Here is a 27,886-nt window from a genome sequence, read left to right as displayed (position 1 = left end):
TACGGTGAAATAACCTGGCAATTTTGAAGCTAATAGCAGCTGAATAGTAATATGAGGTCAAAGTAGTATATGAATAATGATATGTTTCCTTTAGTGCATTTTTTGGGGTGGGGAGGTCTTCAAATTAGTGTGAATCCTGGCAATGTCTGGATGAGCTCCTGCAATTTTCTTGGCAAGATTTTCAGAAGAGATTTGCCTTCTTCCCTTGGGTGAGAGGAAGTGAGTGGTCCAAGGCCACCCAGTGACTGGAAGCATGGTGACTCAGTGGCTTAAAGACACTGGAGAAAGTCTGTGATCTGGCAGCTCAAGTCCTAGAACTGTATGACGGGGTGAGCTCCTGCACATGCCTTGGCTTCTGCCAATCTAGCAGTTTGAGAGCACGCTACATGCAAGTAGATAAATAGGTACCACTTCAGTGGGAAAAATAATGGCAATTCATATGGAAGTATGAATGCAGTCGATGCTAGATCTGTGCGAGTGCAATGTCCGAATGCGAGGCGACATTGGTAGAGGGAAAAAGCCCTGGATGCTGCTGCTGAATGCCGTTAGCCATTCTGAGTGCATTCCTGTGGTACACTTTTAGATCGCGTGTGAGCGTGAACCAAATGGACTTAGCAGTCTTTGGCAGGTAAACAACTACTCTGTATTAACACTGTATGTAGTCTCCTAGCTAATGTACCATCATCTTAAGCTAAATAAATCCTGTGACTTTGTGCCTAAGGCAGGATTAGAAGTGATAGTCTCCTGGCTTCTAGCCTGATGTCTTAACCATTCCACAAAACTGACCCTCATGCATTTAATAGTATAATTATTTTTCTTGTCTCATGAATGAGAAACACTCCTCTTCTATTTTGACTTGGTGAAATCTATGCAAGTCTGAAGTTAATCATATTTATAGCTTTTCTTATCTTGAGTGCTATATATCGGCTCACACCTTAATTTCCCACAGAATAGTTGATGTATGTTTACAAAGAATCCTGTTATGAATTCAAGTGATCAACAATTTATATTTACATACGGATAATAGTCATCCTGCAATCCTTCATTCTATTTAAAACCATCCCTTACATATTAATCTATAATACTAGATTACAGATTTTTCTTTAATCTGTATTATAGATTATTATTCTAAATTATATACTACTATAAAGAACACAAAATGCTGTTCAATGATAAACCTTTTATATTCTTTTTAAATGCTTCATTGCATTAAAAACAATGAACAAATAGGTTTTTATTTCTATAACTTCACATTTGGGAAAAGTATTTTATTACCTACCTTACTTAGAAGTGACCTTAAAGTTATTTCTGTTGAAAAGTAAATATTTAATTAAAGATTAAAGATGCAATGCTGTTACTTGTTAGCAAGCCTTTGTGAGACAGAAAAAGTAATATCTGTTGAGAAACCTTTCCCACATTTTGCTCCAGTTCTCTAGAAATAGTTCCTAAATTTCAGATTAATTAGAACAAATGTTGTCTTAAAAGATTTGACAGAACTATTAAAAGAAATAGAATATGTAAACAAAAAAATTAAGATTTTCCAAGAATGTATATTTAATCACATGTGTCATAACTTTATGTCTGTAGCAAGTAGGTTCTTGGCCTTATACTACATGATTTTCAAGCAATGTGAGGATCAAATTTTATCTAGAAAATTGCAAGAAAATATTTTTGGGATTTAAGACCATATGCAATATTATATTTCAATTTAGATAAGGAGACCTGCTAACCCTATACCCTATCATGATGGCGAACCTATGGCATGCATGCCATATCAGTGGGCACGCCGGCTCAGCTGCAGTGGGCATGCGCATGCCAGCCAGTTGATTTTCAGGCCTTCTGGGCCCACCAGAAGTAGGGAAACAGGCTGTTTCCTGCCTCTTGCTGTTTCCTGCCTTCCTGCCTCCGGAGGGCCTGGGAATAGGTGGGAAAGGCCCTTTTTCTTTCTCACCTGGCTCCAGATCCTCTCTATGCATCTAGGGAGGGTGAAAATAGCCTTCCCCAGGCCCTCTAGAAGTCCAAAACGGCCCATTTCCCAACTTCTGGTTGGACAGGAAGTGACGTTTTTTGCTGTCCCCAGCCTCCAGAGACTCCTAGAGAGGCTGTGGTGGCTGGGTACAGCAGAAAACATCACTTCCTGTCCATCCGGAAGTTGGGAAACGGGCCATTTCGGCGTCCGGAGGGCCTTTGACGGGGTTGGGAAGGCTGTTTTCGCCCTCCCCAGATGCATAGAGAGGACCTGGAGCCAGGTGAGAAAGAAAAACGGGACTACCGGGCCATTGCGTATCAGGAGCAGGGGGGGAGGGTGGTTGGCACGCATGCACAGGGTGGGGTGCATAGAATTATGGGCATGCGCATGCGTGAACTTTATCCCCACCCACCCCATCCTGGCACGCAATGGCAAAAAGGTTAGCCATCACTGCCCTATACCATATGTCAATTAATAATGCCTTGCCAAGCCTTTCGTTCTGCCTTAGTTTCATCTCAAACTTGTTATAAAATTCTAATATTTAGGAATGATTGAAGGTGCAATAACCTATGAATGCGCATGATGTTCAAAATATTTTGACTCACTTAATTATTAGTATATTTTAGTAAGTAATAGAAATACAAATTACACGAGCAAATAATATTTTGGGTCTTTCGTCAATTGATGAAATATTGTTGAAAAAATCTTTTTTAGCCAAAGGTGGCTTTCTAAAAGATGACCATAGAGGAACTTCCTGACCCTTCTGAAGAAGAAGTTTCATTGAGTATAAGACACCAGTATTTTATCTCTGGCTCCGAAGATTCAATTACACATTCAGTCTCTGCTGCACCAATGCCTTCAGAATATGGTAAGACTATTTATAGAAGGAGATAACTTTGCAGAGCTGTTTTCAGAATATTGAATGAGTGGAGATTGATTCCAAAGGGATGCTCGGAACTTAAAATAAACTAATCAACATTATCTGGGCAATATTTTTTTTAAAATGCGCTGTATGCTAGATGTAGTGAATTATCTTTCTCAGAATGGAATGGAATGGAATAGAATAAAATTTTTTATTGGCCAAGTGTGATTGGACACACAAGAAATTTGTCTTGGTGCATATGCTCTCAGTGTACATAAAAGAAAAGATACGTTCATCAAGAATCATAAGGTACCACACTTAATGATAGCCAGGGTACAAATAAGCAATCAGGAAACAATATCAATATAAATCATAAGGATACAAGCAACAAAGTTACAGTCATACAGTCATAGGTGGAAGGAGATGGGTGATGGGAACGATGAGAAGATTAATAGTAGTGCAGATTTAGTAAATAGTTTTACAGTGTTGAGGGAATTATTTGTTTAGCAGAGTGATGGTGTTTGGGAAAAAACTGTTCTTGTGTCTAGTTGTTCTGATGTGCAGTGCTTTATCGCATTGTTTTAAGGGTAGGAGTTGAAACAGTTTATATCCAGGATGTGAGGGGTCTGTAAATATTTTCACAGCCCTCTTTTTGACTCATGCAGTATACAGGTCCTCAATGAAACAGTGCACAACACACATATTGGAAAATTATTTGGTTTCCAGCAGAAAAAAGTAGTTTGGTATGAAATATATAAAATTATTTTCCTACCAGGGCATCAAGAGCAATTTTGAGTGCTATGAGAAATTTTTTTGCAAGTGTCATGGAAGCTGTTGTACAATATTTTATATGCTAGTCATGTGAAAAACTGATATTGTGTAATATATTAGAACTTCTTTCCTCTTTGGGCATCTTTTCTTGGTGCAAGACTAGAAACAAGCAGGTGAATGAATAGCCACTTACAAACTAACCTCTCACAAAAACAAATTATCTCAGATTTGCATATATTGTAATTAATTAAATCATATTGCAATTAAATAAGGCAGCTCAATAAATAAAATGTATAATTTAATACAAAGCTAAATAAAACGTTAATGAATAACAAATAACATATTTGTTAAACTGAACTAAATTTAAAAATGAAATTGAGAAATTAGGACAGAACAAAATTAATTGTAGCCACTCGCTTAATAATTTTAAGAATAGGAGTGACTAAAATATAGTTTTAGGGAAGACCAATTTATGTACAGTTTTAGACTACGTTGGAAGCGCCTGTTTCTGATTATTAGCTTACTCAAAAGTTCAAATAAGATTTTCTCTATTTTGGCTATTAAATTTAGATGCTTAGCTTTATAATAAATTGTCAAATGGTTATCCTGGTAAGTGGCTCATGTGGTATTTAAGACTTTGGATATATGAAATAAAATAAATTTGAAAGTAAAATTGTTATTATCTACACAGAGTAAAAGTGAAACAGATAATTAGTTAATTGACTAATTAAAAAGGGAAGGTGCCAAATCACAACCTTATTTCGCATCTCTGTTTGTTTAGAGAGGATAACATGAGGATTAGGCCTTCCCTAAAATATAAGGCAAGGACAAGATATAGACGGTGAAGGAAAAAATTCCTGTGATAAAATTTATTTATTTTTATTTATTTATTTATTATTTACATTTTTATACCGCCCTTCTCCAAAGACTCAGGGCGGTGTACAGCAGATAAAACAACAATAAACCAGAAAAATTTTAAAATACAGTACCAAATTTAAAAATCTAATTTAAACGCCATATGTTAAAAATAGTTAAATAAAAATTACAGAAAGATAAAAAAAAACCTGTTAAAAGCCCACTAAAAAACCCACAATATTTAAAATCAATCAGGCCAGCCCCGCTTGGTGAAAAAAGAAGGTCTTGAGCTCACGCTTAAAGGTCCGAAGATCAGGGAGAAGACGGAGTCCCACCGGCAGCTCGTTCCACAAGGCTGGGGACCCCAAAGAGAACGCTCTTCCCCTGGGGGCCGCCAGCTGACATTGGTTGGCCGACGGCACCCTAAGGAGGCCCTCCCTGCGAGAGCGCATTGGACGCACCGGACGATGGGAGGTAACTGGCGGCAGCAGGCGGTCCCGTACTTAAAATTAAGTATAAATTGTATTGAATGCCAACATTCACAAAGAAAGCAAATAATTTGCCCCTCCTGATCTTTGTATATTTATTAAATAAATGATTTAAAATAAAAGCTTTATCAACAATAGAATACATGAATACCTACTACAGGTTTTGCTTGCTGTTCTGAAAATACATTATGCCAAGATCTCTAATTTTATTAAAAGAAATTGCACATATATCTCAGCCACAATCTGTATCAAAGTAATTGTTCTTAATTAATGGCAATTGTCTACTCCCACTTTAAAAAAATCTTACATGTCTTGTATGCATGCTTTTAAGCTCCATATGCTTAAGTTTCCATCCAGTGGGCATATGATTAGTCAATTTTTATTATAAAAGATTTTACAAAAATTGGCACTACAAATCCAGGTTTATTTTGTATAATTTGCCATATAATTAGTATCTGAACCTTAGCAGAAGGTAAAGTGGTAAGAACAGCTAATAATTTGTTATCTGTAACAGGATACCAAGTGAGTGTAGACTAAATTTCAGAAGAAACTTTTATTTGTCCTGTTCTGGGAAACAATTGTTACAGTTCTGATACAGTTCAGAACTCAGTTTGGTTTTTTTAAGTTCAAATGCAGTCCATAACTAATTCTGAAATAGCTTCATATTTTATTTTATTTTTTTAAAAAAACCAGTTACCCATCTTGTCTAGCTGACAAGCTTGTCTTTTTATATGAGGTTCTTTTTTGGGCCATGAATTCCAAAACAACCCAGAATGTTTTTGGTGTCAGAGAGGACTAAATATGGTCTAATATTTTTATCAGTGTTCTGAAAGCTTCCAGTATTAATAGTCTACTTTAAAAATATTAGAGATTCAGATGTTTAAAGTCATTCAGTACTGGTTTAGCTAATTGGTCATTGCAGGGACATTTTATTTATTTTAAAATTTATATAGCCCTCAACCTGCAGAAATGTGACTTTGACTCTGCTGTTGCAGTCTTTATTTCAATATTTATGGGCTTAATATATAGAATGCCAAGACAGCTAGTTCCATAGATGCTTCCCATTAATAGATTCTTGTTTAAAAATGAAAAAACAAACAAACAAACAAGTGCTTTGTCCAAAAAAACAAGCCATTGAATCCAAGAGTGAAGGAATCTAAAATGCTCTTCTAAAATCTCGTCTCCTATTTTTCTTTCTGCATAGTTAAAATTGTTTGAAGAGAGTCGTTTATCCTACTTCAGATAAATGACATCTCAGGTACAGTTATTGTTCTTTGGTTTAAAACACTCATCACATTTATCCTCTTTAGAGGAAAAATGTTTACAATAGTAATTTGGTCAAAAGTGTTTTCCTACTGCACAGTAACTTACCAGTATTTTTCTATTTTGCACTCTGAAGTATATGTCATCCACCTAAAGAATTCCACTCCAGTCTCTGCAAACACTAATGATTCTTTAGGGATTTTTTTTGAATCTCAATGAACTCTAATGATATTTTTTAATATCAATAAAACTGTAACAGGCATTTCCAGGAAAATTCTAGTGCATGCATTTAATCTTATACTCCTAAATGTTTTTTTTTGTATATTTAATTTGTATTAAGAATTTTACTTGGCAATTGAAAAATCTAATGCAAAGTAAAATAGAAAATAAATGGTGCAAAGGAGAAGAAAAAAACATAGAAAATAAAAATATAGCAATGAAAGAGAAAAGCCATATATAAAGAAATGACTTCCAATCTTCATCATAATAAATACAATCTATTTTTGTAACTATTCAATCCCTCCTAGTTTACAAACAATGATCTCTTGATCCAATATCCCATCTCTTATCTATAGAGAAGTCCATAAAACATAATCTTTTTAGTCATGTCAGCAGAAAATTCAATAAGAATGACCAGAAATAATAACTTATTTTATTTTAACCTTGATCAAATAAACCAAGTTTATATTCATTGCTTTTAATTTTAATTAACAATTAAATCTTGTTTTAACGATTAACAATCTTAATCTTTAATCCTTTGAAATGCCGTAGAATTTACTCTTTTTATTTTTCTCTTTTTCCCTTCTGATGAGATTCTTCAAAACTTTTAAGAAGCTTCTTTTGTAAATCCAATATAAAAGAATTATCCAAGTCACTTAATGGTTTATTATTTGTATTTCTCTTTTGATTTTTAAATATCAACCCATTACTTACGTATATGCAGCAAAACATCCTTTTCATGTCATTCTCATAGCCTGTCGTTTGAATATCTACTTTAAGTGACATCTCATCAAATAAAATACATTACTTTTTAACAGTATTTCTGGGTTAAAGAAGGAAGATTTTCTATAGCAAAATATGAAAAGGTAGTACCCTGAGACTGCCACATTTAAATAAATAATAAAATTGTAAATGAAACATGAAAATTGTAAAAAAAAAAACCTATGTGGAATATTCAATCTCATCAAATTAGAGAATAATAATAATAATAATAATAATAATAATAATAATAATAATAATAATAATAATAATTATTATTATTATTTATTCGATTTTTATACCGCCCTTCTCCCGAAGGACTCAGGGCGGTGTACAGCCAAAAGTAAAAACAGGCAATACAATATACAATTAAAATACAAATTAAAAAACTTATTTTATAATTGGCCTAAAAAACTTTAAAATATATAAAACTAAAACCCCTTAAAATTAATAATAGAAAATTTAAAATCAATAAAATTTAAAATCAATAAAATTTAAGCCAGCCCCGTGCGAATGAAAAGATGTGTCTTCAGTTCGCGGCGGAAGGTCCGAAGGTCAGGTATTTGGCGTAAACCCGGGGGAAGCTCGTTCCAGAGTGTGGGAGCCCCCACAGAGAAGGACCTTCCCCTGGGGGCTGCCAGCCGACATTGCTTGGCGGACGGCACCCTGAGAAGTCCCTCTCTGTGAGAGCGTACGGGTCGGTGGGAGGCATGCGGTAACAGCAGGCGGTCCCGTAAGTACCCAGGCCCTAAGCCCTTATTGATTACATAGTATCCCTTATTGATTACATAGTAAAATATTTTTACATCTTGGATTGTCCAGATGCTTTACGTTTGAACACTGTATGTTTAGCTAGCATCTTCAGGGCACTAGGTGATGGAAGGTTTGTTAAGTTGTATGAAACTTGATTAAAAGTGTTTTTAAAATCTTTCTGAATATTTTTAGCAACTAAATCTTTCTTTCGTTTTTTCATTCCTGTAGAGTTCTCTTTTTTCGATCCAAATGATGCAGCATGCCAGGAAATCCTTTTCAATCCCAAAACTTCTGTATCTGAATTATTTGCTATCTTAAGACAGTGGGTTCCCCAAGTTCAGCAAAACATTGGTGTGATAGGAAATGAGGTGAGACATTTATGGATTTCCTGGATTTATCTATACATTTTTATGTTATGCCCTCATTTAATATATGGGAATATTTGTTTATTTTTTTAATAATTCAATGCAGTCTTTACATCTGCATCCTTATTAGTTAGAAATTTAAGTAACTTTTCATGATCTTCTAAGAGCAAAATCCTTCGTAAAAAGTGCATTAAGTGCTATATATCTTTTGGGGTTTACATGATTTTGGCAAGTTTTTTTATTTAAGTAACTCTGTAGTACTAAGTGAACTGGTGAAATGCAAATTGGTAATCACATGATCCCAGATATTTATGTCATCGTTGCTGTGAAATGTATCAGCTAATTCCTTTGGCAGTAAAAATAATTTACTAGGTATCACTATGAGAGTGATATATAATTTACCTTCCAGGAAATAGGAGTTGCTACATCAGAATCATAAATGATATATTTTTTCAAAAAACAGATCATTAAGAGAGGCTGTAACGTGAATGACAGAGATGGCTTGACTGACATGACTCTCTTGCACTACACTTGCAAGTCAGGAGCTCATGGAATTGGTAAGAAAAGGAATTGGAAATTTTCTGTGGCTAGTTTTTCCAGCAGGAATAATAGTTGTCTTTCCAAACTTTCTCCAGGTATATTGCTTATGCTAATATACAGAGGAATGACGCGTCATTCCTCTTCAAATCATCTAGCTGTAATATTCTAATATATTAGAAATTCCATATTTTTCTGTGTCCAAAATTCTACCAATTTGAACAGTTTGGAACTTCTGCAGCAGTTTCTCCCACCTTCGGTAAATTCTATTCACAAGCCACATACCTTCCTGAGTACCCCAAAAATCACTTTACTGAATTTCTGAACCCTCCCTCCCAACAGTGAAAGTGATGCCTCTTGGTAACATCACAACATCACTTCCTATAAATTTTTGTATAGATGATAAGTTAAGTTTATTTTATTTATTTATTTATTTTTGTCACACAGTATATATAAGCATAAGCATGAAATAACTATACAATATATAAGTATATATATATATATATGTAATAACTATATTAATTGGATATAACGAAAGGAAACAATAGGACAGGAACGGTAGGCACGCTTGTGACCTCAAATAGCGCTTTAAAACTCGTGGGGTGGCCATATTTACTATATGTAATCACAGAATTTGTATGCTCCCTTTCTTTCCAAATTTTCTAAATGGAATTGCTAAACAGTTGCTAAACTGAAATAATTGTATTACCTTTTCTATTTTCCCATTGTTCTGTAGCCTTGTAACCTCCAATACAGCAACAATTTAAAATTATTGGGGTAGAAACAAACAGAAACTTTATATTTTATCATTTGAAAATCCTAGGAAATAACAGAATTACATGTTAGTACATGGTACAGATATAATGTAAAATAATTTAACAGTTGAATTAAATAGTTTTAGTCCTAATTGCTATGTATAAATAAAACAATGGTATTATTCCACTGAAGTCATAGCGTAAGTATAATTTCATTAATATTTTAGTCAGATTTCTTTTAGCATTACTGTATTAATTATGGCACTCACTCTACCATTGGTCCATTAGCTCTCTGTAATCATGATCTAGAATAGTAGATAGCAGTTTTCATCAACTCCAGTGATTGGCTATAGATATTTAGAATCAAGGAAGCTACTGCCCTGGACATCCAGAGAAAAAGGCTACATACAAAATACTAGGAAACTTTCCTGAGTTTTTTCTTCATTGTTAATGTAGTTATAGTCTAACTAACCTTCAAACTCTGGTAAGGAAACATATTATAAGGCCTGGCTATATGGAAACTTGCCAATGTTTTTGGACATAGTCTTCTGTTTATTTAGTATGTTGTGAAAATCTAGCAAGAACCCACTAAACTACATATAAGCTATGTTTTCAATCTATTTGCTTTGCAGGGGATGTGAAAACAGCAGCAAAATTTGCTTCTCAACTTATTGAGTTGGGTGCAGATATCAGTTTGAGGAGTCGCTGGACAAATATGAATGCTCTCCACTATGCTTCCTATTTTGATGTTCCAGAACTCATTACTATCATTTTGAAAAATGCAAAACCAAAAGGTAAATCTCATCAGATGTAATACCAATAAATAAAATGTTCCTTTCCCTCATCAGTAAGACTATTTCCAAATTGATGTTTCCCTGAATATGAGGACTATTTAAAAACTTGGACAAAGATACATACTGTAATGTGATAATAATGTTGTCTAAAGACTCCAAATAATCACACCTCAGTTAATTACTCATTTTAGCTGCAGTGTTTATTAATTGTCTGTCTGTCTGTCTGTCTCTCTTTCTTGTCTTCATGATTTCCATCTATGCTATTATTGGCAGTTGGAGGGTGCAGAAAGGGAAAGGGAAATGTTTTGCCCCTACACTGTTTAGACAGACAGCCACGTCACTGATATTTACCATCATTGTGTCCATCTGAACATACTAATGTTACTACATATCTATAATGATCTTTTAATAGTGATGTAATTTAACTCTAAGATATACAGTATATCCTACAATAAATATGGAAAGTAATATTAGAAATTACCTATAAATTGGATACACATTTTCCATACTGAAGTTTTGAATTTCTGTTTACTCTGTCAGTTCCTAAAATTCCATATCAATTACAACTATTTTAGTGGAAACTTTGAATTGCCATATACTTGATTTTTTTGGTGTTATACATATATATTATTTATTTTATTTATTTATTTATTTTATTTATTGTTTATATTTATATACCGCCCTATCTCCCAAAGGACTCAGGGTGGTTTACAGGCATTTAAAAGCAATAAATACAATTCTAAAAACAATTAAAAAACTTATTCAAAAGCCTAATAATTAAAAATATAAAAAATTAAAACCCAAGTTAAAACCCACAAACTAAAAACTAACTCAGTCCTGCGCAGTTAAATAGGTATGTTTTAAGCTCGCGGCGGAAGGTCCGAAGGTCCGGAAGCTGACGAAGTCCTGGGGGCAGTTCATTCCAGAGGGTGGGAGCCCCCACAGAGAAGGCCCTTCCCCTGGGCGTCGCCAGACGACATTGCCTCGCTGACGGCACCCTGAGGAGTCCTCTCTGTGAGAGCGCACGGGTCGGTGAGAGGTATTCGGTAGCAGTAGGCGGTCCCGTAGATAACCCGGCCCTATGCCATGGAGCGCTTTAAAGGTGGTCACCAAAACCTTGAAGCGCACCCGGAAGGCCACAGGTAGCCAGTGCAGTCTGCGCAGGATGGGTGTTATACGGGAGCCACGAGGGGCTCCCTCTATCACCCGCGCAGCCGCATTCTGGACTAACTGCAGCCTCCGGATGCCCTTCAAGGGGAGCCCCATGTAGAGAGCATTGCAGTAATCCAGGCGAGACGTCACGAGTGCGTGGGTGACTGTGCACAGGGCATCCCGGTCCAGAAAGGGGCGCACCAGGCGAACCTGGTAAAACGCTCTCCTGGAGACGGCCGTCAAATGATCTTCCAAAGACAGCCGTTCGTCCAGGAGGACGCCTAAGTTGCGCACCCTCTCCATCGGGGCCAATGACTCGCCACCGATGGTCAGCCGCGGATTTAGCTGACTGTACCGGGATGCCGGCATCCACAGCCACTCTGTCTTGGAGGGATTGAGCTTGAGCCTGTTTCTCCCCATCCAGACCCGTACAGCCTCCAGACACCGGGACAGCACTTCGATAGCTTCGTTGGGGTGGTCCGGTGTGGAAAGGTACAGCTGGGTGTCATCCGCATACAGCTGATACCTCACACCGAAACCACTGATGATCTCACCCAGCGGCTTCATGTAGATGTTAAACAGAAGGGGCGAGAGGATCGACCCCTGCGGCACCCCACAAGTGAGGCGCCTCGGGGTCGACCTCTGCCCCCCTGTCAACACCGACTGCGACCGGTCGGAGAGATAGGAGGAGAACCACCGATAAACGGTGCCTCCCACTCCCAATCCCTCCAGCCGGCGCAGCAGGATACCATGGTCGATGGTATCGAAAGCCGCTGAGAGGTCTAATAGGACCAGGGCAGAGGAACAACCCCTATCCCTGGCCCTCCAGAGATCATCCACCAACGCGACCAAAGCCGTCTCTGTGCTGTAACCGGGCCGGAAACCGGACTGGAACGGGTCTAGATAGACGGTTTCATCCAGGTGCAGGGAAACTGATATGCCACCATACTCTCTACAACCTTCGCGCGGCGGGTTGGAGACCGGACGATAATTACCTAAAACAGCCGGATCCAGGGAAGGCTTCTTAAGGAGGGGTCTCACCACCGCCTCTTTCAAGGTGGCCGGAAAGACGCCCTCCACCAAAGAAGCGATCGTAATCGCCTGGAGCCAGCCTCGTGTCACCTCCTGAGTGGCCAGCACCAGCCAGGAGGGGCACGGGTCCAGTAAACACGTGGTGGCATTCAGTCTACCCAACAACCTGTCCATGTCCTCGGGAGCCACAGGGTCAAACTCATCCCAGACAATGTCACCAAGACCACCCTCGGACGCCTCACCTGAGTCACCGCAATCTTGGTCCAACCCGTCCCGAAGCTGAACGATTTTATCGTATAGATTATTACATTATAGGTCATGAAGTCAATCATTAGCAACTGGGCTAAAATGGTATTTGTTTCAGAAATTATGCCTCTGAACATTCATTAGTTAGAAAAGATGGAAAATAATATGTGGCCTTCCTCTGATGTAGATTCTTCAGAGAGAATTTGAGATGGAGCTAATTATTATGTGTGATATATTATTGTTTTGAAAATTATATCCATCTTTGTTTTCTTCATAACAAATGACAACTCATCTCCCCTTCCTCAAGATGTCCATTTATATGCTTATGCTCTATGGAGTTGTCATAGAGGTGATGTAGAACATGCTGATATCACATACTTTTATTTTATTTATTTATTTAAAACATTTTCTTTAAGAAGCCCAATCATCCTCCAGACCCGTTTTTATTTTCATAATGATTTTGAGTTTGTGGAAAATAGGAGTTAATGACTGCTTTCTGATCATCTTATGAGGTTTCATGTCAATTTTGTTTTTTTTAATCATTTAACATTATGAAAAATTAATATAGTCATAATTTTTAACTTTGGGTTTTAGCTTGATGCAGTGTGAATTAGAACAGATGGAACAGGCTACTCCTTTCTGCTTTTTGATTTCTGTTTCTTTTGTTCCCAAATGTGTTTTTCTCCTTCAAAATTTCTCAGAATTTCTAGTATACTGATAAATCCAGGTTCTTCTTTTCAGTAGTGCAATGATTTATATTACCAGTTTCTTGTAGCACATTTATTTTTTTTAGTGATGTGGATGATAAGGAGTAAGCGCTTCACTTCTCCAGCAGATCATTAGAACTTCTTTCTCTCTCCTCAAACATATCAGTTGACAGTATAAGATTAGCTATATTGTAAGAGGCAGAGAGTGTGAACAAGTTACATGATGGTAATCACACAAAGCAGTATATTCCCTGTGAGTCCAGGTTCGTGGTTTTCGATAAGATTAATTTGTTTTTTTTATAAAGCCTTCATGTTTACTTAGAAGGGAGCATTGGTTCATAGAGGATGGCTTTGAGCAAGTTCTTAACTGATGTCACCACTTTGAAACAACATAATACATAAAGTTGATACATAAAGTTAACAGCCATGTGGGCTTTCCAGTAATAGGTAGTGTTTTCTCTGATGCTAAAGTATTTGCTGCACCTTATTCCACTTATTTTTCTTTTGTCTAAAGAAAAGGAGACATATTTATGTAACACTGAAAGAGAGGTTTACTTGTTTGGTTTCTAAAAGATTTAACGAAGGAAAATAAAATCTGGAAGAAATTTCAACAATCTGTTTTATTTGGCTCCTGGCATTCATTTGAATTAATCCAAATGTTTTATCTATAAATAGAATGCAGTTAAGCTTGTGGAGTAGCATTTCTCTTTTCTAATCAAACCATTGAAGAGCATTTGTTGGAACTCAGGTTGATCCAGAAAGCTAGAGTTCTTATATAGGTAGTCCTCAACTGACAGCCATTCATTTAGTGACTGTTCAAAATTACAACAAAAAGTTACTTATGGACATTTTTTTTAAATTCAAGTTTTTTTATTTTTAAATGTATATAAGTATTAAATACATGAACACTGTGGTTTCTGGGTGTTAATTTTGATATCAAATAATAAAATTGTCAATTTTGATCACCATGCATTAATCATACTCACATCTTTCTAGTAACATTATACATAATACAGTCATCTTTCAATTTCTTATCCTTTCATCTACCTGCTGATTTTAACATGTTATGTAACAATATTGTAGTATTTCTCCCTTTCTAATTTCTACCTCTTATTTCATATCTTGATAACACCAATCTTATATTAATAAGTATTCTATTTCTGTCTTTCATCTCTTATCCATTTTAATCATTAATTACATTAATCATACTCATATCATTATCATAACATAAATATGCAATTAAAGTGGTTAAAATTGTAATATTTGCTGCACCTTGTATTTAATCCCTCATCATTTAATTGTTTAATATTATATTACTAAATGCTAATAACCATGGTAACCTTAATAATATTTTTTAAGGTATATAATACAATCATCTTTCAGCTTCTGATCCTTCCCTCTACATACTAATTTTAAAATATTATATAGTAGTATAAATATTTTCCCTCTTTCTAATTCCTACCTCTATTCTAAATCTTGATAACACATATCTTATATTGGTGAATATTCTATTTTTACCTGTCATCTCTCATTTGTTTTAGTATTTCAATTCTTAATGATTTTTTGGCATGCTTTCCATACTCCTCCTTTAATGCTTTGTGTCTTCCTATATCGTTCTTTCTAAGTGTTCCCTCATCTACCGCTGCCTCTCACTGCCAGATCTTCACTGTGCCTATGAGTGTCTCTGTTCTCACTTCCAGGGTGTCTTTCTGCTTATCCAATTCTCTTTTCAAGTCTATAAATATATTGTCAGCTTGATCTGTTTCATCCATTCTGAAATCTCTTCCTTCTCCTTATCTTTTGGGTTCATTTGTTGTTTTGTCTGTTCTTTCGCTTCCTCTGTTTTTTTCTATTCTCTCCTCTGTTTCCTGGGTTTCCTGTTCATTTTTCATTGTTATTTGCTGAACATTTTCTAGTCTCACATCTATATTATGCATAAAATCCTTTATCTCCCTGTGGTTCCTTGTTATAGTTTCATAGATACTTCGAAACATCGATGACATTTCTTTTTGAAATATGCTTGTTATTTCCTGTTGAGGCATTTTATCTTATTTTAGTAACTCCAAAAGTTACTCACAAATCTATCAAAGTCCCACATTCTTAATTGTCTGTAACATCAAAAAGCCACTCTTAAAACGATTCACTCAGTCCCAGAGTCATTCCTTGGAGTATGTGATATTTATAATTTTTTATAGTCTTCACTAGTCAGTTTACTCCTTCCGGATTTTCCCTTGTTTTCATCAGCCACCTAACTAGCTCTTTGATTCCAATAATAGTTCCAAGTATTTATGAACCATTCTACCTAGCAATCTTCAAAAGTCTCAAAATTTTTTTCCTCCTTAGTCATGAAACAAATAGGTATCAGACAGTGTACAGCAAAAAAAAAAAAAAAAAAGTAAAAAAAAAGAATATAGTCTCCAGGTATGTTTATCTCCACTCAGTATAGATTATTCCAAGGACACCCCAGCCTCGTAAAAATATAGTGTATTTCTTTTCTTTCACCAGTAGATGGCATCATCACCTAAGATTTTAATGTAGCACCCAACCTGACAGCGTTAATTTCTTCAAATAAAATTCTTTCACTTTTTCCTCAATATTGAGACTGATGTTTCCACCATTTTAAAATGTCTTTTCAAAATGTTGCCAATAAAATGTTCAAATCCAATCCTTCTATATTTTAAAAATTATATCCTCTCTTAGGTTTCATTTTCTTTCGAATCTGTAATCTTTCTCTAAGTAATTATTAGCCGCTTTAAACATTTTGGAGAGTTATCTTTTTGGAGTTTCTTTTCTTTGGGGTTAATCTTTATTAAAGAAGTTGACGATCTCACCCAGCTCCAGTCCACGATTCAAACACTACTACAGCACATTTCTTTCTTTGGTTGTTCCAGCTTTCCAATGGTCATAATGGCTACCTCTCTTTCCTCATTGTTGGATAGAAGAGTGAGCCTTGGATCAAGTAAGAGAGTTGCCACTCTCCACAATCTGCAAGGCATCCCTCCTTTCTTCGTCACCCCTAAGAGATGATTTTAGCCCTTTAAGCCCCCCTCCCACGAGAGTTCAGCCTAGGTTTGCGGAGCCCCACTCCGTATGACTGTGTCACAGCGACGCCAAACTGAAACTCACTTATGGCCATTTTTTTAATGCAACTGTTGCAGCATCCCCACGGTCATGCAATCAAAATTCAGACATGTGGCAACTGGCATGTATTTATGACAGTTACAGTGTCCCAGAGCCATGTGATCCACCTTTGGCAACCCTCTGACAAAGTCAGCAGGGAAGCCAGGGGTGCTATTCAGCAGGTTCTGACAGGTTCTGGAGAACCGGTAGCGGAAATTTTGAGTAGTTCGGAGAACTGGCAAATACCACCTCTGGCTGCCCCCAGAGTGAGATGAGAATGAAGATTTTGCAATGTCCTTTCCCCAGGAGTGGGGAGGGAATGGGGATTTTTCAGTATCCTTCCCCTGGAGTGGGTGGGAAGGGAGATTTTGCAGTATCCTTCCCCTGCCACTCCTACAAGCCACACCCACCAAGCCACACCATGCCCACCAAGCCACCCACAGAACTAGTGGTAAAAAAAGTTGAATTCCACCACTGGGGGAAGCCAGATTCATTTAACAACCAAATTACTAACTTAACAACGGCACTGATTCACTTACCAACTGTGACGAGAAAGGTTGTGAAATTGGGCAAAACTAACTTAACAACTGCCTTGCTTATCAATGGAAATTTTGGGCTTAGTTGGGGTTGTAGGTCAAGAACTACCTCTAGCTTCCTTACAAATTTACAAGTTTTAACTGTGCAGAATGTCTGATAAATGTCATCAGAATAAAGTTTATTCAGATGCATTTTTAAAAAATGCTTTCATAATGGCATATAGCTTGGAAGGCAGGTTGCAGATGTGAGAGTTGACATTTGAAAATATAGAGAAATAATCCTTGGATTCCTTTGCCATATTCTTGTTGTTTTGCAGTCTTAAATATTGTCAACAAAATCTGGAAGTTGGATAGTAGCAGAAGCAAACTAAATTGCTCACCCATATTAGAAGTTTAATCATTTATAATACTGCAGTTGCTGCCTTGTGCAGATTCACCCTTAAATATTACCTTCTTTCAGTTCAAATGTATGTTTAGTTTTACCCATGAGGTGTTAAACTAGCTTTGCTCCCGTTTATTTTTGTTCATTCTGTTTTTAAATAGAGAGGATACATGTACAACTGAAAACTTCCTTTATATACTTTATGTTTAATTTCCAGAGTTAAACTGTCCAAACAGTCAGGAAGGAATTTGTATCTGCCTTTTAAAAAATTGTGAATTTAAACGGTCAGTTTATGTATCCACAGATAACACTTTGTGTGGATTGACCGATGTGAATATGAAATATAAATATGCACACAGACAACTGGAAAAAGATTTCAAATACTTCTGCCTAGTTTTCAGGAGATCTGACAAATGATCTGACACTTTGAGGAAGAATGGTTTGCTTATGTCAATGCACTTTGTAAAAAAATCCCTTTCTAATGCTCTGTATAGACTTAATAGGTAGAAATAATAAAAATTCTGATCATTCCCAGGGCAACGTTGAGTCTCGTGTAGACCAGTCTTTTAAAATATATGTACATAAGTATAAAGTGATGAACAAATCATTAACACTAAAAATGAGAAAGCAAGCCACACCAAACAAAATAAAAGAATTTGATAGGATATATTTTTAATATTTTAGGAGAGGGATTGTTTTAAGAAATGTTAAATGTCCATATACAATATTTCCATCCCCCATGAATCTGTATAAACCCAAGTAATGTAAAAAAAGCTATTTTGAAATAATTAAAAAGGAGGAACTATATGGTAAATAAAGCAATCAAAATAAAATATTGGAAAATATGATTATTAGAAATCAATATAATTGTCAATTAACCTCTATTTTTAAGTGTGCGACTTCCATACTAGTGCTGTAGTTATAATAAATATTGATTCTTTAAACCATTTGACAAAGTTTTCGATTTTCTGATTGCCAGCCAGTTGGGAATATGCTGAATGGGATAACAATTAAATGGATGGATATATTTGTCAAGTACAAGCATAGAAGTCATGTTGATGAAATTTAAGGCCTATTTACTGCCATACATGGAGACATGGCATGGATAATAGGTTTTGAATTCCAAGAAAGCAGTTTCCAATTGAGATGGAAGTTTTCTAAAGGAAGTACAGTTTGGCAATAAAAGCAACTATCCTGAGATGTAGTGAGCTCCTTCCATTGGTTGTGTTTTGGTAGAGGCTAGATTTCCATTTGTGATGGATGCTTGAATTTGGATTTCTGTATAGGGTAAGGAATTGACTTGATTTTGTGATTTATTCGATTTCTTGTCTGATGTGTTAATTTTTCAGCCTCTTCGCACTTATTACCTGGCCTAATTAAACATAATGTGGGAATGATGACACTCACTCTGTCAAGGACCTTGGAGTACTCATATCAAATGGTCTAAGTGCCAAAGCCCATTTTAACAACATCGCCAAAAGGCATTAAGGGTTGTAAACCTAATCTTGCATAGCTTCTTCTCCAGTAATATTACATTATTAACCAGAGCATGCGAAACATTTGCTAGATCAATTCTCGAATACAGCTCATTTGTCTGGAATCCACACTGCATATCGGACATTAAAACAATTGAACATATCCAGAAATATTTCGCAAGAAGTGTCCTCCACTCCTCCACTTGGAACAAAATACTTTATGCCACCAGACTTGAAATTTTGGGCTTAGAAAATTTAGAACGATGTCACCTTCTGTATGACCTAAGCATAGCTCATAAAATCATCTGCTACAATGTCCTATCTGTCAATGTCCTATCTTCAGCTCCAACCACAACAATACACGAGCACACAATAGATACAAACTTAAAGTGAACCGTGACAAACTCGATTGCAGAAAATATGGTTTTAGCAACAGTGGTCAATGCCTGGAATGCACTACCTGACTCTGTGGTTTCATCCCAAATCCCCCAAAATTTTAACCTTAGACTGGCTACTGTTGACCTCACCCCATTCCTGAGAGATCTGTAAGAGCACCAGCGTGCCTACCATCCCTGTCCTAACGTTCCCATTAATTGTATTCATTGTATATATTCGATTCATGTTTATACTTATTTGTCTAGTACATACTCGACAAATAAAGTACATACTTGACAAATAAATAAAAAATAAAAACCGGACCAATAAATAGTTCTCAGGCATTTTTAAGGATCAATTCTTTCTCTGCTTTTAAAAAAATAGCAGTGGGAGGGGAGATGGAGTTTAACAGGGCTTCCTTCCTTCAAAGGTTCTGCTAAAATTTCCCCTTCAACTTGACCTTTCTTTTGCCATTTTTCTTGCTCTCACTTGTTATTATTGCTGCTGTTGAATTCTCATATCCCACCTTCTCTTGTCCCAGTGTTTCTCTGGTGCGCTGCTTAGAGTCTCCAAGCAGTGGTTTAATCTTATCTGATTGGCCAGAGACTGAAATTAAATTTGCATAAACACTCCTCCATCCTCCTTTGGAGCTCCAGTTTGTTAACTCAGTCGGCCAAGAGAGACTTAATTCTTTCGAGCTCCACTGCTTGGACTTTCTAATTGAGTTTTACCAGATATTTCTTCAAAGTAATCCATACTTGAGATTCTGCGGCTTCAAGGTGCTCCCCGGCATTGCATTGATCAGCTGAGTGGCGCTAATTGAAGCTGTGGCTTTTCGCACCCAGGGAGCCTGCAGATCATCGGCTTTATCAAAGACTTCTACTCATGAGTTTTTGTAGCCGGTTAGGCGCACTGGGAGCTGTAATGTCAGCTCCATGCCGTTTTTCTGCTGTTTTCAAGCGCGAAGGGGGCTGTGGTGTCGGCTCCGCGCTTCTGCCTTAAGCCTGCAATTATTTCAGGGGAATTTCTAACTCGATAATACAGCCCCCCACCTTTGGCCTGCTCTTCGTCGGCGGTTAATTTGAGGCTTGAATCTGGTGCGTGACTCCAATGCCTCTCCAATTTTGCCTAGTCCTATTCGATTCTTTTTCTGGTACAAAAGAAGTCGGGAGGCAGCAGGGCCATACTCGATTTAAAGAAGCTCAACCTGCATGTAAAATAAAAGCGCTTCAAAATGAAAATACAATTGGGTTGGTTTAGTGGGTGATTGACTGTTTGACCTCTCTATCTTGATTTTGAATTCTATTGGCTATATTTAATGTTGACTTAGTCATTGTGCTTGCCCATAGTATGTCATTAAGGATAAAAACAGCATTGATATCTGCCCATATATCCACATATCAACTTGGTTCTTAATTGTAGATGTTGATGCCACTTGCAGTGACTTTGATTTTGGAACTGCCTTGCATATTGCTGCCTTCAACTTATGTACTGGAGCTGCAAAGTGTCTACTGGAACATGGCGCTAACCCTGCTTTTAAGGTGAGATGTTGATTTTACCAAATATTTGTTTTATCTGACTGAATCTCAATTACAATGATCGTTTATAAATGCTTTGCAGTTTAGTTTTATATGGGAAACATAAAAAATGCATAGGAAAATATATGTAAATTATATTGGTACTTCTGTTTATCTTTAGATCTTTTTGTAAATTATTTGAAACTTGTTGATCCTGGCAATGGAAGTTTAAGATTAGTTGTGTTTGATGATGGTGTATTTAGTTATTTAATAGTTGTCAGTGTGTTAATAGCTCTGTTTTGATTTGGATCAATACTGTGTCTAAATTCACTCCCTTGTTTTGGTGGTTATTGTTTCACAGAATGACAAAGGGCAGACACCAGCTGATGTGGTTCCTGATCCAGTAGATATGCCATTGGAAATGGCTGATGCAGCAGCCAGCGCTAAAGAAATCAAACAGATGCTTTTAGATGCGGTACCTCTGGTTTGCAACCTTTCCAATATAATGCTTCCAAATTATGATAATATCACTGGAAAAGACATGCTTGAATCACTTGGTCTAAAACTGGGAGATCGAGTTGTCATTGCAGGACAGAAGGTATGTTTAATAAGCAAATTGTGAAAAAAAAATTAACTGGATTGAAAACGTTTCTGGGTTTATATGTAGAGCTGTTAATCACAATGAGCTAAATGATTCTCCTGGTATTTCTGTCACATCATTATTATTATTATTATTATTATTATTATTATTATTATTATTATTATTATTATTATTATTATTATTATTATTATTATTATTTTGATTTTGATTTTTATACCGCCCTTCTCCCGAAGGACTCAGGGCGGTGTACAGGCAAAGTAAAAACAGGCAATACAATGTACAATTTAAAATGCAAATTAAAAAACTTATTTCATAATTAGCCTAAAAACAAATATTACATCAGCTAGTAACATTTTTTTAAGGAGATCTGTAACTGGCTCCCTTGGATACAGTATGCAAAAATTGTATCATCCTTGCCCATGTAAGGAATATGCACTTGTTCTCTGTCTTGAACTAGCAAACATACCTTGTTTCCCCGAAAATAAGACCCTGTCTTATATTTTTTTGAACCCTGAAATAAGCGCTAGGCTTTATTGCATTGCACTCAAAAGCCCGATTGGGCTTATTATCGGGGGATGTCTTATTTTGGGGGAAACAGGGTAGTACCAGGTTGATTGCCAGTTTCATAAAAGAGTGCTATACTTTGCACTTTAAAATAAATGTTCCAAACTTTTATCAAGCCATATCTTGCTTCTATTAACTTTATCCATTTTAATTTTTAATAAGTATAAATTCTGCTTCATTATGGCAAATGTAAATAATGTCTTCATCAAAAGAATTGATGCAGATATACTTTGGAAAGCAAACAGCTTTGAACAGAAAATCAGTATCTGGAACTTCATAGAACTGTCATTTTTCTGATGTGTTAGAAGATTAGATATCTCATAGCTAGCCTAGTTGCTATTTCTAGACATTGCTCAAAGCAAATTAATTATTAGCTTTTAATAAAGTGTAAAGCGTAAAGCACAATGGTTTCAATAAAAGTTTTGAAACAAGCTAAATTTTTAAGTAGAACTGAATTAAAACTCTTTTTTTATCAATAAGGTAATAGGAAGTTTTGGTTAAATGTTATATTATAATTTAGCATGTTTGATAGTAGTGCAATTTTATTTAGTGACCAACAAATAATTTGAAATTGGTAGTTTGCATGTTAAAATTTGGTATAAATATGCTGTATTAAGCAGATATATTTATCTGAGCCAAAGTTAGCATTTTGAGAATTTTAACATTTGCTTCAAACATAAAAAAAAATATTTTGACAATGGCTTGCTCTCCAAGCTTGTTTCAATTTAGTTTCTGAATGTTTCGTTATCAGACTAGGTAAGTTCATCATTAGGATTTTCTTGTCCTATTCTTCCAATTTATAAATGTCTTGCGTGCCAGTATGGTCAGTTGGTGGTTCCTTTGTAGCTATATTTAAATTCTGAATAGCTGATTGGTTCTCTTGTTGATTGGTTGTTCGAATGGTCTGGTTTCTTATGTATTCATATGCTGGATCTAGATCAATATGCTTGTTAATTGCTCCTTTGATAGAATACCAGGCATCAATAAATTTATGTATGTGATGGATGTTGGCATGGTCAATGATTTTTGTTCCTTCCCAATCGAACAGGTGTTGTTTATTATCAATGTAGTTTGAGATCAGATACTATCTATCTTACTATCTTACTATCTATCTATCTATCTATCTATCTATCTATCTATCTATCTATCTATCTATCTATCTATCTATCTATCTAACTATCTATCTATCTACAGAGAGAGATTTTATATATATATATATATGTATGTATGTATGTATGAATGAATGATATTTTTAGATATTGTATTCATTTAGTTTTAGGGTCGTAAAATTGGAATAGTTTAATGTTTGTTCTGAAGAACATGTATGTTAACTTTCAAAATCATTTTTTCAAGGTGATTGAAAAACATTTGCAACACATTTAAATAATAAAATTAAAGTTTGAAACAGTAATTAAACCGCACAAAAAGCTATAATAATAAAATGCATGATATAAACACTAAGACAATTAAAAACAGCACAGCAAAATGTTTGCATTTGTTATACCTGTTTAATATTAAAAGATCAATTCATTAAAATGTCAGAGAGTAAAAATATATTTCTTGGTTGCTGAGAAGACAATATTGGCTTCATGCCTAGGGAAGGTAACCCAGAGTTGGGCAAGAACCACTGAAAAAGCCAGTTCGTGAAAAGCCACTTACCAACCCTCTGTATTTATTTATTTAGTCTGCTTCTATCCTGAATTTCTGTCTGTAAAACTAAATATGATAATTAAGATATAAATAGGACACAAGCTGGAAGAGACATTATTTCAATTACTGTAATTGCAAGTTCTGAAAGGCTTTTCTAAGTGAAGAGCTTTCTAGAATTAAAAATGAAATTGAGAGTCAGTGAAGATTGTATACAATTGGCATGCTATGTTCATTATACTTAAATCCAGTCAGCACTCTCACTGCAGTAATTAACTGAAATTTCTGAACTGTCTTCAAGGATAGTCACATGTATGAATGCATTCAAATAATCAAACTGACAAATCACCAGGACATAGACAAATTACCAGCAAGCTCTGTCCAAGTAGGTTTGTAATGGTGCTCAATCTCAAGTAATAAGAAATTTCGTTCCACTGAGGATAATTGCGCCTCTAGTTCAAAGTTAGATTTTGTGGCAAATACATTTTTTCTCCTCAAAGTTTCTAACAGAACATCAGCTTGTTCTGAACCAGATTCCAGAAGATTCTGAATCATTTGGAAAGGCTCTAATGGCCATCATTGAGAGGACTTAGTAATGGAGGAGAAGAGATTGCTTCTTCATCATTGCCATTAAAAGCATGATGGATATTGGATCAAATATTAGTTTTCTGCCATCTGTGTTCTAGTTGTCTTCCACATCTTTCATAGTCTTCAGCTGGAATGTGTAGTATGCCTAAATGGGGTGCTGTATAAGGGTAGAGGATATCCAGAAGTGATCATGTGAACTACCCAGGTCGGGTTAGCCAAAGGGTAAACTAAGGTTTTAAAAAGAGCATCCATCACTATTCTACCCTTTTCTAGAATCCATCATAAACCATTATTTTTGGATAATTTGGATAATTCTAATTAGTACTTTGGATAATTCTAATTAGTACTTCAGCTCTGCAGAGAGGAAGTTACTGCAAGTATAAATTAGAAATTTTCTCACTGTGACAAGGAACAGATTTAAATCCCTCTGGTTAGACCATTGTTCTGTCCAGTACATCCGAGTATATATTACCTGGGTTAAACAAAGATAAGTTGGGCAGAACCATGTTTATTATGGCTATCACAAAATCTTGAGGAGCTGCAATTATGGCTGTCCTGGATAATGAATTCCTCCAGAACTGTTATTCTGGAAGACCTTAAGATCAAGTCCAAAACCATCTCTATCAGCTTAGTACTGAGTAGCAAGGTAAGTGGTTCTCTGGCACAATTCCTGTACGATCCTTAATGCACAATATTCAGTCAAATACTTTAGATTGGCACTGCATAGGCAGCATGTCTGAAACAAGAATATTCCTTTTCCTTTAATTGCTCCCTCTTCTCATCTGTGATCTGTTTTGGAGCTGCAATAAAGTAAGGCTATCCCATACATGTGCACAACAGCTGTCTGATCCAAGTTAAAATGGTACAAACCAGATTGAACCTTATTCATAATTAAATTACCAATGAGAGAGATCTTATTCACCGATCCACCATTTAATAATTGCACCTGCACTGCAAGCTGGAGGATGGGGCAGTATGGTTACAATACTTTGTCTGAATGGGGAGAACCAGCATACCTGTAAAAAATTCAGGTGTTCAATTCCTTTCTTTGGTTGTTATTTCCAAGAGCTACACTTCCCTGAACCCATAATAGCCCTTCGTTGGGGTCTTCCTCCCTTCTATGGCATTAGGAGAAGACTTATCTCAGATTCATAAAACTAAGCAGCAGAGAAGGTAATAAAAGTGGCATTTTACCACATTCTGATTCAAAGAGGCTTTCTGCACATTGCACTCTCAGTTCTGCAGAAGTCAATCGACCACCTGCTTTGGGCCTGGCAAAGATACTTTACCTGCTGTTTCAGAGGCCTTCACAGTCTGGTAATTACTGTACAGCCTTCAGGAGGATGGAACTTTATTCACTCGGGCTTTAAAATGAAAGATGGAAGTTGCTTTTGGAATAGCTGCTGATTGAAGGAAATGGAGCATGGAGAGATTCCCACTTGAAGGTTTTTCTTACGAAAATTAGCAGCACTTGCAGGCAAGGCAAAAGGAAGTGGTGCTTTCATTTTAAATTTCAGAATTGGGAGAAGAGCAGCACAGGCACAACTCTTTTGCCTTGTTACACCTCTTTTTCCCTTTACAGCATTTTGATACAAGTTTTAAACATAATGGATGTAGGTAAGTTTTAAAATCAAAAAGACAATGCAAGCAGGGTGTAGAAGGAATAGAAACAAAGATACAGGGAACAACTTGGTGACCATGCCATAATTCCCTCAACACTGTCAAATTAGTTACTAAGTCTGCATTACTGTTAATCTTCTCATCGTCTATCAGCCATCTTCTACCTCTTATGACTGTATGACTGCAACCTTGTTGCTGGTATCCTTAAAATTTATATTGACTGTTTCCCTATGACAGTCATTAAGTGTTGTACCTTATGATGCTTGACGAATGTATCTTTTCTTTTATGTACACTGAGAGCCTATGCACCAAGACAAATTCCTTGTGTGTCCAATCATACTTGGGCAATAAAGATTTCTATTCTATTCTATTCTATTCTATTCTATTCTATTCTATTCTATTCTATTCTATTCTATTCTATTCTATTCTATTCTATGCCGTGGACTAATAGTAAAAAAAGCAGAGAAGGAAATTAAAGAATAGAGGGACAAGAAGGAAGAAAATATGGTGGCACACCTGTCCTTTTCTAAATCCCAAATTGGCCATGTGTAAAACAAGGGAATATAAGAAGAGACTTTTGTTCTTAGAGGTGTAATAGAATAAAATGTCATAGTATAGTTGTATAAAATGTAAAAGACAAAAATAAAAAAATCCCGTAATATTTTCTAATCTCTGCTTAAGAACTGCTGAAAATAAAGTAAAATAAATAAAATACCATCCCTCCGGGTGATGGTTTCATTGACAAGACACACTTCCTTTCAAGAAGTTTCTCCTGTTCAAAAGGAAATCTAGTCTATCAATGTGATGTGTGGAAGAGCTCATATATAATACTTTATATAAGATTGGGACTGCTCCTCTGCCTATATAGCCTTCAGTGAAGGAGCCTTTAGTTCCTGTGTTGGAGTGAAGAACAATGGAGAATAACACAGCTTTTTCTTTGAATAATTTCTTTGAAAGTTTCAGCTTTTTCTTTGAATAATTTCAAAGAATAATTTCAGAACATAATATTCTGTTATTACTTTCAGCTGTTGTCACTTCAGCTTTCAACCTAGTTGAAAATATTTTTTTTTTTCCAGATTGGCATATTACGATTTTGTGGCATGACAGAATTCGCCAGTGGGCAGTGGGCTGGTATAGAATTGGATGAACCTGATGGCAAAAACAATGGTACTGTTGGAAAAGTGCAGTACTTCAAGTGTGCCCCAAAACATGGTATTGCTTTTAATTTTTAAACTTCTTATTTCTCTCATATTAAGCCATTTTTTCATTTGTCTAATATTATTTGAGTCTGTTATTGAAAATTATCCAACTAAGTACTTAAGTAGTTATCGATATTTGCTTATTCTGCGTGCCAGTGTTGTAATTCAGATTTATATTTCTTATTCCTATTTCCAATACTGCTATGTACTTTGGTTACCTGTGATATACCCGAATTTATGTAGGTTATCTAAAATTGACATTTAATTAATTGTTGTATTTGCCTATACCTTGCCTTGGGAAGTGGCAAGCAACCCAAGAACTGGTGTGGCTCAGAGACTTCTTGGTACGCTGTGGCTCTGGGACTGCAACAGTCCCCTTAGCTGTAGCACAGCACCAAGTTGCAACCGCTCCCAACAACCACCAGCAAGTGGTGCAACAGTTTGCAGTGCCTGGCAAGGGCCAGCAAATATTCCTTTGCCCAACAGCCACCTTTCCCAGTTCCCCACACTGAGCTTTCACTGTGCTGCCTTTGCTGTCTCTTTTCGGACCTGCAATCACCATGCCATCCCAGCTGCTCCAGCTTCTCCAGCAAATGCTTCCTAAACATACCCTCCACCCCCAAACCCAGTCCTGCAGTGTAGTGCAAATTAGAATCCCAGCCAATGGGGAAGGTTGGAAGTGGTTTCCCCCAATGGGAAGGTACCAGGCTTTGATTTAGAGTTGGCTCATACTTC

General features: G+C 36.2%; 1 protein-coding gene across 9 annotated transcripts in view; it reads left to right on the top strand.

Annotated features, from left to right (window-relative positions):
* CLIP4 (CAP-Gly domain containing linker protein family member 4) overlaps positions 1-27,886 on the top strand; it is an 83,702-nt gene that overhangs the window by 39,450 nt on the left and 16,366 nt on the right. For 3 of the 9 annotated variants that reach the window (XM_058161746.1, XM_058161286.1, XM_058161665.1), the window contains exons 1-9: positions 584-628; positions 2,684-2,837; positions 4,713-4,931; positions 8,168-8,307; positions 8,768-8,861; positions 10,229-10,390; positions 20,838-20,956; positions 21,294-21,530; positions 27,029-27,164. In XM_058161746.1, the coding sequence (XP_058017729.1) occupies positions 2,705-2,837; positions 4,713-4,931; positions 8,168-8,307; positions 8,768-8,861; positions 10,229-10,390; positions 20,838-20,956; positions 21,294-21,530; positions 27,029-27,164 (1,240 nt within the window). In that variant the 5' untranslated portion in view covers positions 584-628; positions 2,684-2,704. Of the gene's footprint in view, positions 1-434; positions 629-2,683; positions 2,838-4,712; positions 4,932-8,167; positions 8,308-8,767; positions 8,862-10,228; positions 10,391-20,837; positions 20,957-21,293; positions 21,531-27,028; positions 27,165-27,886 lie in introns of those variants that run through there. The other 6 variants (XM_058160487.1, XM_058159630.1, XM_058158785.1 and 3 more) reach the window with 4 other exon arrangements.

Source organism: Ahaetulla prasina, chromosome 1, assembly GCF_028640845.1.
Source record: "Ahaetulla prasina isolate Xishuangbanna chromosome 1, ASM2864084v1, whole genome shotgun sequence".
Classification (NCBI taxonomy): Eukaryota; Metazoa; Chordata; class Lepidosauria; order Squamata; family Colubridae; genus Ahaetulla; species Ahaetulla prasina.
The sequence above is the reverse complement of the archived record's forward strand: the minus strand, read 5'-3'. Positions and strand labels throughout refer to the sequence as shown.